General features: G+C 33.3%; 1 protein-coding gene across 6 annotated transcripts; it reads left to right on the top strand.

Moving 5' to 3' along the window:
- Positions 1 to 5,729: 5,729 nt before the first annotated feature.
- On the top strand, positions 5,730 to 17,492 carry LOC129288154 (uncharacterized). Of its 6 annotated transcripts, none has more exons than XR_008587938.1 (17): positions 5,730 to 6,097; positions 6,771 to 7,373; positions 8,105 to 8,234; positions 8,329 to 8,530; positions 9,438 to 9,524; positions 9,601 to 9,660; positions 9,739 to 9,825; positions 11,142 to 11,213; positions 11,623 to 11,678; positions 12,061 to 12,146; positions 12,378 to 12,468; positions 12,555 to 12,712; positions 12,811 to 12,902; positions 13,609 to 13,689; positions 15,359 to 15,457; positions 16,180 to 16,379; positions 16,926 to 17,492. XR_008587938.1 is itself a non-coding variant. In XM_054924574.1 (16 exons), exons 2-16 carry the CDS (start codon positions 6,812 to 6,814, stop codon positions 16,999 to 17,001), a joined length of 1,914 nt encoding a protein of 637 aa, XP_054780549.1. In that variant the 5' UTR covers positions 5,731 to 6,093; positions 6,771 to 6,811; the 3' UTR covers positions 17,002 to 17,492. The 6 variants fall into 6 exon arrangements, 4 of the variants coding, with proteins under 4 accessions (XP_054780549.1, XP_054780550.1, XP_054780551.1 ...); XR_008587937.1 differs by having other exon boundaries at positions 5,731 to 6,097; positions 15,384 to 15,457; XM_054924574.1 differs by lacking the exon at positions 16,180 to 16,379 and having other exon boundaries at positions 5,731 to 6,093; positions 15,384 to 15,457.
- The last annotated feature ends 1,561 nt before the right edge of the window (positions 17,493 to 19,053 follow it).

Here is a 19,053-nt window from a genome sequence, read left to right as displayed (position 1 = left end):
ATTTAAATATCAAGTTCTTGCACTATTTTACCCAAATTTTACACTCAACCTATCAATTAAGTGAATCCAATATCTAAATGGTGGCCAATCACTTAGAAGTATTAAAGAAAGAGTAAAATAAATACATATGTATCATTAATCATAAAAAGAGAGGAGGAATTTAATGTTAATCCATACAAAGGTTCAAAATAATCCTAAAGCAAAGAGTTTAGCTACTTATAAATATCAAAAAGGTACAAATACATGAGATATTCACAATTATTACAAGATTACAAGAAGGAAAGGGAGGAGGAATAAAAAAACTAAAGAAAAGTAGCTCCAAATGTCTTCAAAACTTCATTCCCTTACCTCAAGCACTTCCAATGCCCAAATCCCAGCACACCCAAGCTCTAAATGTGTCTAAAAGTCTGAAGAATCTGCTCTGGGTTAAGCTCTCAGCGTATATATGTCCTAGCCAATCAACTTTTGATAAATAAAATGCAGCGTTTTTCTGACAGCGGCGAAAGTCACAACTTTCTCATGACTTTGGCATTTTTGAACTATTTTCATAATTAATGAAATTTATCCTTTTTGCACTTAATTTCTTCATCCAAAAGCCTTCCAAAAACATCAATAAAGATCTAGAAATGCATCTAATCAAATCTTAAACCAAAATAATATAAAATTAGGTCAAAAATATTAAATTAAAGCTAAGAATGCAAACCCAAAGCAAAATGCACGTTTTTCTAATTTGGGCAATAAAAATATATACAAATGAGGCAAAATGGATTAAAATTTAAGAAAAATATGATGAAATAATATGAAATTCTAGAAGTTAACAAAGTGTTTATAGTAGATTCATTAGGATTGCCTCTAAGGTCTTTGGCGTATTACCATTACAGTTTGATGTCGAGAAATCCTCTCTGATGGCCTTTTTCGTGATTAGCATAACAACACAGTATTAGGCCTTTTTTTTTAAGATTTAGGTACAATTTTATCTCTAGACTATTCTTAGAAGAACAATGTTGTCTTTAAACCAATGTTTTTAGAATTGGGCTGGATATTGAACTGGAGAAGCCAGCAGTTCACAGTTCGTACGGTCCAATCGGTTGAATTGGTGACTTAATAATTAAATAAAAATAATATTAAATATATATATATATATATATATAAAATAAATACAAGAAAATAACCTATAATAAGTTAATAAAATGACATAACATAAATGTAAATTAATAAAATTATAAATTACAATTTGTAACTTGTCAAATATACATGAATTTTGATTACATTAGATAAAAGTAAACTCAAAAGAATATGTATTTGCACATATAATTGTCAATTTTTTATAAAAAAAATCTTAAATCATATTTTATATATGTGAATTGTCTAAAAATATTTTTTTTATTTTTAAGCTTTTTTTAATATTATATTTAAAACTATTTGATTTTTTGAAAATTACTCTGCTTATCAATTTAACCCTAATTTTTAGCTCAATAGTAGCTAAACTCTGGTCTAATCTAGCTCAATCACAAAAATAGTTTTTCAAAATTAAGCCATTAACGGCTCTGGTGAATAGTCCATTTGGTTTTTAAATAGTTGCCTTAAAATACTTATTGTATCAATGTTGCCCCTAAACTAGTTAAATTAGAGCAATGTTGCTTTTGCTGTTTAAACGTTTATTACTATAGCTAAAATGATGCACTTTTCACGAGTTAAAGTGCAATTTGACCCTTAAATTATTATCAGATAAGTAATGTTGCTTTTCCCATTTAAAAATCATACATTTTCATTAACTGTAGTTAGTAGGATTTACTTTTTATTATCTCTCTTTAGTTAAGATTGAATTAGGTCAAAATTTCAATTAGATTATATCATTCTAATTGTTGAATTAATTTTTTTTTTGGTAACCACCTTATGATAGAAGGCTTTTTTGTTTATAATACATATGAGAGGGTATATTTATTTATGATAGTCAATTTTATAGGCTGATCTACTCAAGATGGTAAGAAGTGACCTTTTTACACCAACAATATTGTTTATATGCTTTATGTTAGATCAAGAGTTACTTTTGTAGTATTATTAGTGTAAATTTATACTTCAACTATTGTCATATTTGTCACTGAAGAAAATTAGTATGCAAATTAAGCTTCTTCTCAATGTATGGTTCATGATTTGTTGGAATGTTAGTGGAAAGTATCATGATAAAAATAAACGCTTTCATATGAATATTTGATGTTAGAAAATATGTGAATGGAATGATATTAATATAAAAAATATTTTTTATTATCTCTTGCTAGTTAACAGATGTTTATAATTTTTAAATAGCGGGGGCAACGGCATTACTTAGATTTAATTAGTTTAGGAGATACATTTCTCCTTTAAGAAAAATTTAAAATTAAAATTACACTTAACTCATGAAAAGTGAGTTTCGCTATCTACCAGATGTTTAAATTGAGAGGCAATATTATTTCAATTTGAATTTAAAAGCAATATTATTATGATGAATAATTTAAGAATAACATTATTCTTTTTAAAAATAGATTAAGAATAAAATTATATTTTTAAATGTAAAATGAATTGGATAAAAAATAACCAGAACGCTAACCGCTTCCTCGCCTCACTCCTGCCCTGTGTATATAACATTGAATACCTGAATGAGATGTCTCTCAGAAGTCAGAAGAGGTCTTTCTCTCAGGTACTTGCCGCTTTATGTTTTCTTCGTCAAGTGTCCTCAATCAACCTTCTGATCTTTGAGCTGCTTTTGATTCTGTTTTCATTCTAGTTTTGTTATATCGCCCCCCCCCTTTGGGTGGAGTCCAACTGTTTTTCTTTGTTCAATCTGGTTATTGTTCGACGGTGTTGATCGGCAATTCTCATGGGTCAGTGATGATGGACCACTTGAAGATTTTTTTTTTTTTTGAATTTCAAACAAAGATACAAATTAGTCAGTCATAACCAGGTCTTCTAGCCTAAGAGATAGATTATGCATATTTAAGTTCTTCCAAACTGGTAAAATTTCTACAAAAACATTGCTTAAAAGATGGAGAAATTCGAAAATATCCTTGGAGATAGTATTGGTTTTTGCATTTTTCCCCGCCCTGTAGGAGAAAAAGGAGGCATGCTTTGGATGAATGAAGACCAAATTGATATCAGAAAAACCCAGAGGTCCAAATTCATCCGTCTCCGTAATCCACCTAATGATGTTTTGAAGATTTTTAACAAGCAGATGCATCAGGGTCTTAATTTTTCTCTCTTGAAAGATCTTCGTCTTCCTATCAACCAACTGCATATCATGAAAACAATGCCAGTGAAGACATTATTCTTACTTCTATTTGGACCTGCAATACTCCTTGTATCAGCAAAAATAAACCTTTCTTTGCGGGCTCTGCTAGCTGACGCAAATGTAGCCTTGCCATCTGGACTTGATTCTTGCTTTGGGCTTGTTTGATCAGAGAAGGCCTGCTAGGACATTGCAACGGTCCATCTAATTTTATGAATTGCTTGCGTGGGAGGACATGATAACTGGTGATGCTCAACATTATTTCTGCTGTCCGTAAAACTTGCGAAGTAACAAGAATAGTCTTGACAATCTTGATCCAAGTGCAGTCTGAAATGGCTTTGCGACACCATCGAAATATAAATTGTGCAATATCATCAACTTCATCTAGGCCAAACCACACTGCTCTTGAATGGGGACAGTGAAAGAAAGTATGAAGAAGACTTTCCGAATCAGGTTCGCAGGAAGGGCAACCATTATCAGAAGTTGTAATATGGTGCTTGCTTAATATGTCCGCGGTTGGCACTGCTTGATTTATAACCTTCCATCTAAAGAGAATAATTCTATGACGCAGCTTTAGTTTCCAAAAGAATCGCCAAACATCCTCATCAGTTCTGTCAGGAGCTAAGCCTTGATTGATGATCTGATATCCTTTTTTGACTGAGTATTCACCTGGAGGGGTGACTTTCCAGATGAGCTTATTTTTTCATCAAAGAATGAGAAAGGAGTAGCAAGGATTCCCTGAAAACGTGCTTAGAGGGATACAAGGAGCCAACAAGATCTCTATTCCACATGGCACGATCAAGAATAATTAAATCAGAAACAATGAGATTCAAGTTTCTGTGCCCTTCTCGGATGGGAAACCATTTGCTATGGCTGAAAGGAATAGAACTTCCAGAACTAACCTGCCATTCCAGGTTGTCTACCACGACAGGAGAAGCCTTGATAGCATCCTCCATCCTAAGAAACAAAGGGAAGACAAACAAGGAACAATCTTCTTGCAGTATATCTCTGTGATTTTCATTTTTCCAACCTAGTTGACATGGAGATTGAAGACAACTCAGAATATTTTTCATTTTTCGTCTGTCAAATTCTTGTTACAGCTCGTACTAATTCTCAACATTTGCATTTACTACATGACAAGGGATATGCCACTTGACTTTCAAATTAGGCATTACTTTGTCAGTAAAAAAGTTTGTCAGCACGCACTAATGGTTAATTAATAGTGTTGTCACATGTTAACTAGGCGTTCCTTGTTTAATATGATCCATATAAAAAGATGAGGTGCTAGTTGTTCATTTATGAATAGTCCGAGAAGCAAAAATGTCCTCTTAAATTTAATGGCTTTTCTATATAGGCATGCAACTTATCATGGTTTATTATTGGGACCTAATGTATGTGTTTAATACTATTTGAAACTTTGTTGATTCGGACCGCATCACGTTATATTTGAAAACAATTAAGCATAAAAGTGCCACCCGCGAAATATTTTAGAGGTAATAATGTTGTTTAATTCTAATTTTTATCAACTTTCATAAGACATACCGAAATTGCTATAAAACAGAAGTATGATTTCTCTAACTTTCTAAACACAGAAGCATGGTTTTGATCCAAGTAGCAAGGAAAGGTCACCTACTGTTGTGATTATTTATTTAAGTTGATTTGTGCATATTGGGGAGTTGTGCTTCTATTGCTTTTAAAGAGTGATTATTTCTCATGCTGCATTTAAGGAGTAAATGATTGATTGTGGTCTTTTGGTGCTGGATTATTAATATAGATCATTGTTCTCGTGTTGCATCGTCTCGCTGACTCTATATTCCAACATCTAATAGCGCTTGTTTGTAGAAGATTTTAGATTTTGCACGTTAAAAAAATTGAAATGATTCGAGTTAATTCAAGTTAACAAGTTTACCCACTAAACTATAATATTTTAGCTGGGCCTTGCATGTTAAGCAAGGTACTAAAATTGACTAAATTATTGAACTGGTTATGGTATTTGTTCTCAAAATCATAATCTAAGTAATTATGAATAAAGCATTTTATTTTATTGATAAACATATTAGTTTAAAGGTTTATCAATTCAACAACAGATCAAGTTAACTTGGATTTTAATACTATGATCTCGAAGTTAGCCTCACAAACCAATTCAACTTAAAATTACTAGCTCCAATGTACAATTTTTTTCAATGACAATTTTTTCATAAACAATACTTATTTCAAAAAATAACACCCAATGAATTGAACCACTTAGTTATCTTAAAACCAGCAATTGAATCATTTAGTCAATAGTTATTGTTTGGGATTGATATATGTTGATATTGATATTGATTATTGATAATAAAAATGATGATAGTCCAGGCTATCCTTTTAAGGAAAATACTTGCATAATTTTTTCCATTTTATTTACTATAAATAATAGTGTGTTTGTTGTGTTCATATATAAAAAGAAAAACATGCGTAGGGTGCTTTGTTAATTATAGTATGCCATTTTTGCCCATGAGTTCATCAAGCTTTCTCTCTCTTCCATCTTCCCACTTTTGAAGAAAGACAATCCCAGAATAATCAATCAGTCACTTGCACTCAGCAACAATCACCTTCAAATAAAGTTTACTCCTTTATCACATCCTTGTGTCGTCTCACTCAATTATATCTTCTCATCAAAGAACCTTCACTGTACTTGAGGCCCAAGATCTCACTGAAAATTTCGTCCCCCAGTCTGCAAAACTCGCCTATAAAATCAACGGAACCAAATTCGAGGGAGGATAGAATACGCAAGGAAGGAGTCTGAAACTCTGACTTGGGCTATTCTACTCCACCCTATCCGTTCAAATTTCGTAGGTATTTTAGCTTACTGATGGAATATAAGTTCTGGGAACTTCTCCTTATTCAATTCTTTTTCTTTTTTTTTTTTAAATAACATTCTCCGTATTTTCTAACTTGTCGGTCTTTTGCAAAGAAATTTCTTTTCAATTCCTATTGTGCTTTTCTGCGCTTTGACTTGGTGTATTCAGCCGTACCTTTTTGCGTTACTGATTGTCGAATGAAAGCTGTAATAACTAAATCCGGACTTGAGAGAAAGTTTAGGGGAATATTTTGTGATCTCTATGTTGACTGTGAGCGATTTAAAATTCGAGCGGGATTTTTGTTTGTCACGGTTTTTTTAAGAACTAGAGACTTGCCTGGGAAGTTTAAAATCATCGTTAAAGGATATCTGGAGTGACTTGAATGGGGTTTTGTTCTCTTTATGTGCTACATTATGATATAATTGTTATTTTCCTGCTTGAGATCGGCTGTCTAATGATCTGCATTTTCAAGTAACTTGTGGAGTTGAGAGTCAGACCAACACTTAGGTGCTGTTCATTGTTGCCTTGTAACTCTTGTCGATCCATCTCAATTAAAGCAAACAGCGTTCTGAAGCTGAATGAGTGACTTTATGTCACAGAAATTTTGTTTTTTCTTCTTTACCTCTATCTACCAAATAAGTCACCTGCTTGGTTTATTGTCTTAGCAGAGAGTATTGGATTAAAGTTGTGGGCACAGTTGTCATGCTGAATGTTGCTTCCAGCCACAGGAGTAGGGATGAATTCTGCAATGGATGATATGAATTTGATTCAGCAAGCGCAGAGGCATCATTTGGTTGTGAGGGAGATAGGTGAAGAGATTGATTTAGAAATTGGACCTGGGGATGATGATCCTTCTTTTGGTAATGCAACTCTAATTGGTGCTCCTCCAAGAGAATCTTCTGCTGAAGAGCATGGTGAGAGCAAGCAAATGGGGATGGGTTCTCAGCTTCCTAATGATGATCAGGAGATGTCAAAGACACAACCTGTGAAGAGGAAGAAGAAGGTTGTGAAAAGATGGAGGGAGGAGTGGGCAGACACCTACAAATGGGCCTATGTTGATGTAAAAGATGGGACAGCAAGGATTTTCTGCTCTGTCTGCAGGGAGTATGGCAGAAAGCATAGAAGAAACCCTTATGGAAATGAGGGCAGTAGGAATATGCAAATGAGTGCCTTAGAAGAACACAATAATAGTTTGCTTCACAAAGAGGCTCTTCGTCTCCAAATGGCCTCCAAGGATAAAATTATTGTCGACAAGCCCATTTATGTCAAAGGTTGGCCTTCTTAGCATGCTCTAATCACTAGGATGTGTATCTAATTTTTTGCTTAAACTGATAGCCTTGTAGTGTGTTCCTAATATTTTATTCAATGGCTGATATGATCATGGAATACATTGGATCATATGTTTCGTAAAACATGAATTTTGCTAAAGATGCAATCTATCATTTACAATATTATAGGAAAATGATCTCCTGCTGCATTTTGTTGAAGTTATCTGAAGTACAGCCAATCTAGTTTTAGATAAATCTCTAACGTGAATGTAATGTTTCTGCTATTTTACTTTGTTCTTCCTTTTTTTTTTTTTGGTTTTGTTTTGTTTTGGCCAGAACCGTTCTACTTTTTCTTGGAATTCAGTTATTTTAGTTATCGGAGAGGATCCTAATTTTTTCATCCAATTTAATATTAAAGTAATTTCCCTTAATTTTGCATATTAAATTCTCTGCTTTTAGATGATTAATAAATGGAGAATGTTTGCTAATTCCTCTTGTTTTGGTTGATTAAGTTTCATGAAGATGAATTAAAAAGCCAATTGTTTTTTTTTTGGGTTAAGGGTCACTTTTATGCTCGAACCTTTCCTTCAGAGTCCATGGGTATCCTAAACTTTGACATTGAGTTATTTTTGTCCCTTAGGGTCTGTGTGGAAATTGTATGACCTTATTGTCTTCATTAAAAATGCTTGCATCTACACATTTTTGTGTATGATCTAACAATTCTGTAATTGAAGCTCTTATGTCAAAAACAGCGGGATCAATTGTTGAAGCTGCACTAAAAAGGGATCCTCATGAGGTTGAATTCATTCAGTCAGTCCAGGAAGTAGTTCATGCTCTTGAAAGAGTAATTGCCAAAAATTCACAGTGAGTTTCTTGCAAAGGAATTTATATTTATTTTTCAACATAGAGAAAGCTAATGCTTTGATATTGGTTGAATCCAAATCATTAAATGTTTCAGTTATGTCAGCATCATGGAGCGCTTGTTGGAACCAGAACGCATGATTATTTTCAGAGTTCCGTGGGTTGATGATAGGGGTGAGACCCATGTTAACCGGGGTTTTCGGGTACAATATAACCAGTCCCTGGGTCCATGCAGGGGTGGTATTCGTTTTCATCCGTCAATGAATTTAAGTATTGCTAAGTTCCTTGGTTTTGAACAGGTATTATGAATATATTTTTATCAAAGGACATTTTACGCTAAAGTTATGATAATTTTTTCAGAACTTAGCCAATGTTAATGTTATCAGCATTTTGCCCATTTCCTATTTCACACTTGATTTACGTGGAAAAATGACCAATTGGAATCTTTAGCATATTTGTCGACCACTGTTATATGTAGATTGTTATAGAGGTTCTTGCACGCATGATAGGTTAAATAAGCAACCATAATGAGCACCTACGCATGTTATGTATGTTTAGAAATGAACAAAGATGTTTACTGGCCACAAGGTTTAAGGAAGGATAATACATAGGCAAGACCAGAGAGAGAATTGAGGAGATTTGGTGCTGAAAGGTGATAAAAGATACAACAATAGGGAGGAAGAGGGGTTGGAATTTGAGTTCTTTTAAATATTCTGCTGGGGGGTTTTGAGAACTCAGGTGTCTTAGAATGGACATCTATGATCGTTGGTTTCATAAAATGCTATCTAAGAATCATTTTTGTTTTCTTACATGTGCTTTTAACACTGCTGGGGTGTTATTGTATTGATATTTTCTCTCTCTTTTTTTTGTCCTGTTTCACATTTACCTTGGAGCTTGCATGTTTTAATGTTTTGGAGTTTCACTTCTTTGATCAATAAAAAATTTGTTTTGATATCAAATTGGGAGTGTGGGGGGAGCAAGAAAAAAGAAGCATTTATGTGCTTATACACTTATCTTAATTGGGGTGGAACGGGTGTGGTACAAATACTTGAAATGCCCCTTATTCCAATTATAGAAGAAGCCCTTTTGTAGGGTATTGAAACTTGAAGGGCAATGAAAGAAATTTTTAATTTATCTTATTGTCCTGTAAAAGTGTGATTCCCAATATCCTCTTTCAAGATTTTCAGCATACCTTTTCCTCTACAGACTTTAAAGAATGCCTTATCACCTTACAAATTAGGAGGGGCAGCTGGTGGAAGTGATTTTGATCCAAAAGGAAAAAGTGATAATGAGGTTAATCTCCAATTTTCATTTGATATCTTCACAAGCAATACCATGATTTCTAAATGTTATTTTGACATGCTGACAGGCCATGCGCTTCTGCCAAAGCTATATGAATGAGATGTATCGATACTTTGGTCCTGACAAGGTAACTGGAAGTGGAATCTCTTTCTGCACATTCAAAGTTGTTCAGCATCTTTTTATTCTTTTAGTGGATGTGAAATAGGACCTTCCATCAGAGGAGATGGGTGTTGGTACTCGAGAAATGGGATATCTCTTTGGACAGTATAGACGACTAGCTGGTCATTTTCAGGTAATCCAATCATTCTAGATCCTAGTTATTTGTGGCAATTATAGCATATTTTGGAATTTATTTAGACTTATGTTTCCCTGTCTCTCTATCCCTTGGATCTAAGGGTGACTTTCCTTGTGTACTTGATGTTTACTGAATTGGGCAGTTTACTTTTTTTCTTTGTTCTTTCCCCCTGAGTTAAGTAAGTTTTATTGCTGCTTGAAAAAGAAATAGTAATATATCAGAGTTGAAACCTACCAAGAGAGCACAAAGGGAAAATCAATACAATAAAGGGCATAAATGCCTCTGCATATCTTGCAGTGGTTTCACTTGAAGTACCTTGTTTGAACACTGCAGAGAACAGGAAAGAAGAAAGAAGTGTATTCTAGGAGATACATGTATTGTGATCTTATTTAAATGATATGACAACTATATACTATACTCCCTCCATTTTTATTATGAGATAAACTACCATATGCTTCATTGTTTTTTATAAACAAAACTACAAATTTCAAGAAGTATTTATTACATTTTTCCCAAAATTGCCCCTCATAAATGGATAGTATCATTAAATTAGAGAAAATAGTAAACATCAATTACAACGATATTTTAATTCAAAATTTTCAATTTTAGACATAATTATTAAGATTTACCGACTTTCTTAAATTGCGTGAGTTGGTTAAAATTTGTTTAGATTTGAAAATGGAGGGAGTAGTTAGCAGACTTTCATGATTCCCCCTAAAAACCTTTGAATTTAATCAACAACAATGAAAACCAATATATTCTCTTGAGCTCAAAAATGGTGATTTAAAGAATAATCTTAAAGTAAGCATGCAGCTATTTGGAACTTTGCAACACAAAATGAACAATCTAATACAGTACTTGGTAATGCTTTTGCAGTGCTGAAAGGGAAATCTCTCTTGACAGTCCATTCCCTGACACCAACTATTTGTCTTAAGAACCCACCAACTAAGAACTTTGCCCAACAGAGAGGCAGTTGCATAAACTGTCCTTGAAAATTCTGGTTTTTCTGAATCTGAAGTTGCATTATCTTTTTCTCATTAATTGGAAATTTAATTTCTCTTTTGAAACCAATTAATGTTTTTTACTTGATATTTATATCCCTTTGCCTTTTACCTGTATTTATTTGGTTGATTGCTTTAAGGTGTAAAACTTAGTGTGCATACTAGATGTACAGGGCATCATTTATAGTGCTTTAACAAATCTAATATGGTCATACACATCAAATTGTTAGATATCTATTATTTCAGTGATGTGGAAGAACAGAAAACTAAGTAATTTTTTCTGTAATTTTTATATGTATGTTTACTATGCAGGGAAGTTTCACAGGGCCGAGGATATTTTGGTCTGGCTCTAGTCTTCGAACTGAAGCTACTGGCTATGGCCTGGTAATTTTAATATCTTACATGTGGATGTGAAAATATGAATGGAGTACTCTGCAGCTGACCTTTTAACTGTTTTTCTTTTTAATTGCTCAGCAAGCTGTCGAATGTTACTAATTCTGTCTGTGCTCTGTGGATGTCTTTTCTTTAAAAGATGGCAATCCCTAGGGCTTGTAGCAGTATTGTATCTCATATCTGCCAACGTACTATTTAGGACCCAAACTCTAGGTCACAGAAACTGAGACAGCTGGAAATCATATTATATGGCTGAGTTGCATGTCTGATTTGTTTCTGAAGTCTGAACCACATTGCAGCGCCATTCTTCATTCTCATTAAGAATATTTTCCAAAGTTTCTGCGCATACTTGATTTAAGTTCTTAATATGATATAATGAAATGTTTCCATCCATCTGCAGGTTTTCTTTGCTCAGCTTATACTCGCTGACATGAATAAAGAACTCAAAGGATTAAGGTTCCTCTCTTTGTTTAAGCTGTTTGTTAAAGATTATTGCTACTGGTTTATTTAGTATAGGTGCTACCCCTTTTTTATTGTAGGTGCTATTTTTGTATTCATTTGACATTTTTGAACCTTTTTTCCTTGTAAAGTTCCCTTGGAGATGTTAGATTTATTGTTCAATTTTTTAAAAAATAAAAATCGATTGTCTAGTTGAAATTTGCTGCTTAATTTTTGCCCCTTTTAAAATTTTGGGTAAAGCAAGGATTTGATCCTAACAGCTCTTGCTACCAATTCCTCTCGCCACTAGACTACACTTACTAGCTACTAGCTTGCTTCTTAAATTGGTTTTGCATACTTGTGATTATAGAACATTTGGTTGTATTTTTTTTTCCTGTAGATGTGTCATAAGCGGTTCTGGAAAGATTGCATTGCATGTTTTAGAGAAGTTGATTGCTTATGGGGCTCTTCCCATCACAGTTTCAGGTAATTTTTACTCTGATTTATAGCGCCTACTGCATTTGCTATGTTGCTGTGTGTATTCATTTATCCCCTGATAGGTTTCAAGTTTAGTTTCTTTTATACCCATGACCATATTGACAGTCAGATTTTAATTTCTTTCAGTTGTCAAAGATGTCAGGATTTTGAGTTCATTTTATGTACCCTGTTGTTTTAAAGGCATACACAATTTTTCTTTTTAATTAAATATTTTCTCAGATTCAAGAGGATATTTGGTTGATGAGGATGGATTTGATTACATGAAAGTCTCTTTCTTGAGAGATATCAAAGCTCAACAGAGGAGTCTGAGGTTTGTCTTGCTCTTGATTATCGTGTATTTTGCAATGGAAAGTATCCACATAATTGTGGTTCTTGTTTATAATTTCGCATATGCAGAGACTATTCAAAGACCTATGCTCGATCCAAATATTATGATGAAGCGAAACCCTGGAATGAAAGGTGTGATATTGCATTTGCTTGTGCTTCCCAGAATGAAATTGATCAGTCTGATGCAATCAATTTGGTTAATTCAGGATGTCGTATGCTAGTAGAAGGTAGTTTCTCTTGAAACATGCAATGTGGATTTGTCTTTTTGTTCTGCTTCTATCTTCTTTCTTACTAATGGAAACTTCCCCAATTGCTTCTATCCTAGGTTCAAGCATGCCCTGTACACCTGAGGCAGTTGATGTTCTGAGGAAAGCTAATGTTCTCATTGCTCCTGCTATGGCTGCCGGTGCTGGAGGGGTGTGATGTTTAGCTTATATGTCCTACAATACGCATAGAAACCCTTGTCAATCAAAACAATGATGATAACCATGATGATGATGATAATGTTATAATGATGGACCTGGTGTACAAATACCCACTTTATGGTGCATGTGATTGCATAAGTGCTATATTCGTTCTATTTTATACATAGGTATTATATTTAGGCATCAATTGCCTTGGAGATGAATGAGGCTTGGGAAAGAAGATGAACTAGTTTCTTCAGAAATGGAATTCCTTTTCTGAATTCTCATTCTCTTCAAATTCCCCTCAATTTCAGCAACTTCATAAACTCTAGAAAAGTACTTTACTAATGTATTGAACCTTTGGCAGATGTCAAATATTGGCATGCTGATAGTAGTAACTAATACTCATGAAACTTTCGTTTTTTTATAGTTTAATTGACTAGAAAGTCTCATTCTTTTTTAGTTTAGCATTTTATAGCAGTTCATTGATTTTTTTGTAGTATGATCTTTTAATGAGCGTGTCTAAAGGAATTATCAAAACAACCTTATATTACTGTTAAAAGCTCTGGTCAAGCTGTGTCTAGCAAGAATTTCAAATTGAAAATTATGATCACATGCTCGTGTCTGATTAATTAGCATATTTCATGTTGTCCAGGAACGTGTGTTGTTAAGGCATTGGAAGGACCCTTTATCTGACCCTATGTTATCCTTGCTTGCAGGTTGTGGCTGGAGAACTTGAATTAAATCATCAGTGCAATTTGATGCACTGGTCACCAGAGGATTTTGAATCTAAATTGCAGGTACGCCAAGATCTGTTTTCCTATTACTCATAATTGTTTTTGAAGGACTGTTATACTAAGGGATGAGATCAATTCACAAGTACCTTTCTGTATTTATTATTTGAATCCCATCTATTCAAGGGATATATCAAGAGAAATAACTGGCCCTGTCTCAGACTTATTTATGGCCTTCAAGGAGCCGTATGAGGTGAAAATATCATGTACGGCTCGTAATAGTGATGGGAACAGCAATGTTATGTTTCTTCCTTATTGCAGTTCCATTCATTCGGTATAGCACTTGTGAAAACCTCATATTATGTTAGGTTTTCCTATTAATCATAGTTTTTGTTTTTACAAATTGCTATATGGTTTGTTAGGTTTGCAGTTTTCAAATTTACATCATCTTCCTCTTACAAATCAATTTTCTGTACAAGTGAACGGCATTCAACGTTCCAGTTTATTAGTTGCACTGTTTCTAGAAATGCAGTATTTTAATTTGTGCCAAGGGTTCAGAGTTAGTTAATGATTTTGTAAAGTCTAGTATGACATGCAAATAGTTGTAGGTGTCTTCATGTGATCATATTATGAGTGCAAGGTGATGGGTCTACTGTTATTAAGTCTTTCAATGATATTCCAAACTTCTGCTTTTTCCTACTTTCTCAACATGTTATCAAAGCACAGGTATCACCTCCTTGGATCCTAATTTTAGCTTCTGCAGATAAATGAATAAAAATTACAAAAACAAAAAGTCCTAGTTAGAAAGCAAGGAACTTTATTCAAGTTCAGTTCAGTTTATACTGATTCAAAATAAATTTTTGGAAAAATATAGTTTTGGATCCTTGTACTTTGCTTGTGTTTTGCTATTAGTCCCTGTACTTTTTTTGGATAATTTAAGTTCCTACACTTTTGTTTTTCATTATTTTAGGTTTCTCCATGAACAAAGTATAGGGACCTAAAACAATAAAAAAACACAAGTGTAGGGACCTAAACCATAAAAAAAAAGTGTAGGGATCAATAGCAAAATGGGAGCAAAGTGTAGGGACCCAAAGTTATGTTTTTCCTAAATTTTTCCATGCTCCTTGTTATCCAAAATGGAAGTTCCAATGAAGTTAGAACATAAATAATCATTCAATATAATAAATCTCATACACAAAAGTTCGCAAACATCTTCAAAAGTTAGATCATTGTCTCCACCTTCTTGACCGCTGTCATCTCTACCTATATCACCACCACCCTTGTTAGCATCAAATCATCTTCATTTAAATGTAGTGTTTGTCTCTTTTTCCGTTTGCTTTTTCTTTTTTGGGTCTTAAACTCTTCAAAAGACTTAGAAGAAAGCTTATTGTGGACCAGGCTTCTTGTATGCGCATTTTGAAGTTTCTTTTAACCTTGCTAACATAATCCTTGGGCTAAAAGGGAATATTTTCGAACTTGCCAAATCAACTGATTCTACGTTATTTTTAAATTTGAGTTTACAAGATACTTGACATGTTTCCTTTGAAGGAGAACATAGACTTGGTAAATTCATTGATGAAATTGTTGATAATTTGTTTGTGTGAGCTGTTATGGAATTCAGTTGCTTGAGAAGTTTCCCTATGTGGAAATTATGAAGTTCAATTGCTTTATTTTTGTTTCCTATCTTCCCCTTGATGAATTTGTTGTCATATCTTTTCCATATTTTCATCTGTAGTCAAAGTGGCCATTTTCTTTGGCAGGAAGCAATGAAACAGACTTATCAAAGAGCCATCAAAGCAGCTTCTGATTTTGGTTATCAAAAAGAAAGTCCCGAGTAAGTGCTTTACCACTCTCATGCAAGTTACTACATACTTGTTGCTACATGCCAAACTCTTGTAGTAAGCCACCTAATAGATTGGCTCTAGCCTCTTTTCCATCTATTTTGTGGATTTTTGTTCAATTACCTCTCGATTTTACTTTTGTTTTAATTCCTTTGAAGTCCAAACTAATTATACAAGCATGTCAGAGGTGCCTTGCGCTGAAAAATTCCTTTCAAATGTTGATATCTATTTATCATTGGTTTGATTTACAACTATTTATCATTGGTTTATCTCATCAAGGGTTTTTGATGGAAGTGGAAGAGGAAGTGAAGTGAAAATGAGGTTTTAAAACATGTTTGGTATGCATATAGAAGTGAGGTATAATTTTTAATTCAAATATGTATCCATAATATGAAAATACCAAAATGCTGTTGAACCAAAAAAATTCTTATTCCGTCGGAAAACATTCGCAACCACCATCAAGTTTCCAGATCTGAAATCCACAGTTCACAACCAGCATTCAAATCTACCATTTACCAGAATCAAAAACCACCAGTGGAATCTAATTGAAGCATTGGGTTTTTCTCATAATCGAAAACTTCTAATAAATTCAAATCTACTAGCTTTACTCATAATCAAAAGTAAGAAAACTTCAATAAATCCACCATATGGGAAGAAATGAAGAACGCAGATTCAACCCAATATGCGGGATTGCCGTAAATTTCTGCCTGTGAAGGTGGAGAAGGAAGTGATGCTCGTTGCTGGTGGTTACATGACGTGAGAAGCTGGGATCAAAGAAGCTTGAGAGACAAAGCGAGTTGTGCATCGATGCATCAATCGCTATCACGGCTGCCCAACGGTAGTGAACATTGGAGGTGGATGCGCCGGAGGGGAGACATGAGTCATGATTCGCAGCTTACATGTGCGGGTAGTGAGGTAGGCCATCTGGAAAAGAGAGGTGAAATATGGGTATAATTCTGGAGGGGCAGAATTTGTCAATTGGTAAAATAATTGAAGGTATAATGGTCAAAAATATCTCACTTCCAGGGAACTCAATGCAGTTCTATGGGGTATAGCATGGAAGTCAATTCCGTCAATTTTGATAGAATTGAGTTCTTAGAGAATTGAGTTCCAATGCACCAAACGCTCCATTTTCACAATTCCACTTCCACCACTTTTCCAATTTCAATTCTAGTGTATCAAATGGCATAAGATTTGGATTATCTCAACTTCTTAATAGATGGACAACACAATTTTTAGAGAAGACACTGCATGTAGGACCCATTTGACCGCTGAACTCACAATTCACAACTTTTCGCTCACAACCTCTCTCTCTCTCTCTCTAGATTGACACCCATAATTTCTTAAAAGCTAGTGGTTCTCTTCTCATACTTTTGTTCGTGATCTGAGTAGTGCGACTTGTTAGAGTCTTTATAACATATAATTGCAGTCCAGCTGATACCTACATACTTTCTTGGCCAGGGCTTTAGTGCATGGAGCTGTTATTTCTGCATTTCTGACCATTGCTCAAGCCATGACTGATCAAGGATGTGTATAGGAATTGATACTGACAAAACTTGAATGCTTCTCATTGCTTGATATTCATCTTGCTTCTGGTCGCTACAAGCTTGAAGATAAATGCTGGCTCTGCAATCTCAATGTCATGCAGGACCTTGTACTTAGAAGGAGCTGATTTGATTGTAAAATATGCATTGTAATAATTTTATACTTGAGAGAAATATAAATCTTAGAGAACAAATTGGAATAGGCATGTGTAAGAAAATCTATAATGTATGGTTTAGATGTATAACAGAAAGAGTGGCCTTTGATTAATGCCAGGAATGAGAAATATTTGTTCGTGGCTTATCCAAATGCTTGCAAGTTTCAGACTTTGGAAAGATAAGGACGTTGTATTAGAGATAGAATATTAGGATTGAATTTGATTATTGTATTGTGTGTTCAATCATAAGTAGGTTCAATGCTGAATATGCTCTCAGCAGTACAGCTAATATTTTTTACATTTTTATATTGATATTGAAGATTTGAATAGTTTCAAAGCTTTTATTTTTAGACCCTTGCGGTGGGTGTTTGGTGGGTATAATGAAATGAGATGAAGAAGAAATGAAATTAAGAGTAAATATAGACTCCCTCCCATTAATATTATAAAGCATTTCTTAAGAGATGACATGTATGAATAATATTTTAGAAGTAAATCATTTTATTTATTTAAAATGATTGTGCAATTTTTGAAAAGATGAAATAGATCAATTTTCCTTACTTCCAGTATAACTCATTCCCCAATCGCACCACAACACTTTGGCGTTTTTTTTTTTTTTTTTTCACTTCACGATTTACTTAAATGGAATGGGCTGTAATTATATTTATAATTATGATAAAATTCAAGTTGAGATTTGATTGGAAGATTGGTTGTGAAATGACTCTAAGTTTTGTCCTTTTATAAAATAAGAATTGATTAATAACTAATCATAATTTATTTCTTTAATTTTCATTTTTTAATTTAGTTCATTTTGAGTTAGAATAGTCAATGTCAATATAAAAATGTAATTTCTGAAGATATTTTTAAAGCTTATATTTTTTTACATTTTTATTTCTTTAATTTTCATTTCTCAAGGCATTTTTTTGAGAATTTAAATGTTAAAAAATATAAGGCATTTTTTGGTATTTTAAGACATAATTAATGTATGTTTTCAAAAATGCCTCTAATAATTAAATTACTTTATATTTATTTTAAAGTAAAATATCATAAATAGAGATAAAATTGAAAAAGATAATGTTAATTAAAGATAACTAACTACTTTATTAGTAGGTATAATTTAATTAAAAATATTTTATATTTTTTAATAAAAAATAATATATTGAGAATAAAATAGTCAATCCCAAATCAAATTTCCTCAAAGGCAAATGGTTGGGACAAGAGTGACAATGTTCAAATGCAATTATTAAAAAAAATTAGGAAGTCTTTAGAAGAGTTACATCTGACAATTTTCTAATTTGACACGCTTACACAGCCATGTTAGAAAACAATTAAAACAAAAAACAAAAAATATCTTGATAAGTTTAACAATAAGTGTCGATTTGGCATGCGTCATGCATGCGTGTTTCCCTGGAAAAGTAAACGACAGGGGAGGTGTAACAGTGTTAGAATAAATAAATGGTGAACTGGGACCCACATTGCATGTGGCCACAAGTTTATAAACGAATACAAATTATTGAATACACGTTTGGTTTGGTAAAGTACATACACATGTACCAACAGTAGATAGCTGAGTAATCAATTACCATATGTGAATGAAAAACTACGTTGAGATAAGAAAATTACCTACAATTGGGCTCAATAATACTTAATTTTAGGTTCATAAAACTAAATATTTTATAATTATAGATAAATTTTAAATTTTAAATTTTAAATTTTAAATTATTGTGAAAAAAGCATTTTAAATTCTAAACTTTTAAAATATTCAAAAACTCTCCATAATATTTAAATTTTAAGCACTTGAAGTTTCATTGTTGAGTTGAAAAAACGGCCGTTACTTTTATAGTTGTGGGCCTTGTCATATGTTAGTATGACACTCATTTTAATTTTTAAAAA

Source organism: Prosopis cineraria, unplaced genomic scaffold, assembly GCF_029017545.1.
Source record: "Prosopis cineraria cultivar Desert tree isolate PC_DT_omini unplaced genomic scaffold, ASM2901754v1 PC12, whole genome shotgun sequence".
Taxonomy (NCBI): domain Eukaryota; kingdom Viridiplantae; phylum Streptophyta; class Magnoliopsida; order Fabales; family Fabaceae; genus Prosopis; species Prosopis cineraria.
Note: the sequence above shows the minus strand (reverse complement) of the source record. Positions and strands in the feature narration are given on the sequence as shown.

Coding starts and splice junctions, on each gene's coding strand:
- LOC129288154 (XM_054924574.1), top strand. CDS start 6,812: ATGTTGCTTCCAGCCACAGGAGTAGGGATGAATTCTGCAATGGATGAT. Junction 12,903..13,608: donor TGGCTGCCGGTGCTGGAGGG/GTGTGATGTTTA, acceptor CCTTGCTTGCAG/GTTGTGGCTGGAGAACTTGA. Junction 15,458..16,925: donor TATCAAAAAGAAAGTCCCGA/GTAAGTGCTTTA, acceptor TTTCTTGGCCAG/GGCTTTAGTGCATGGAGCTG.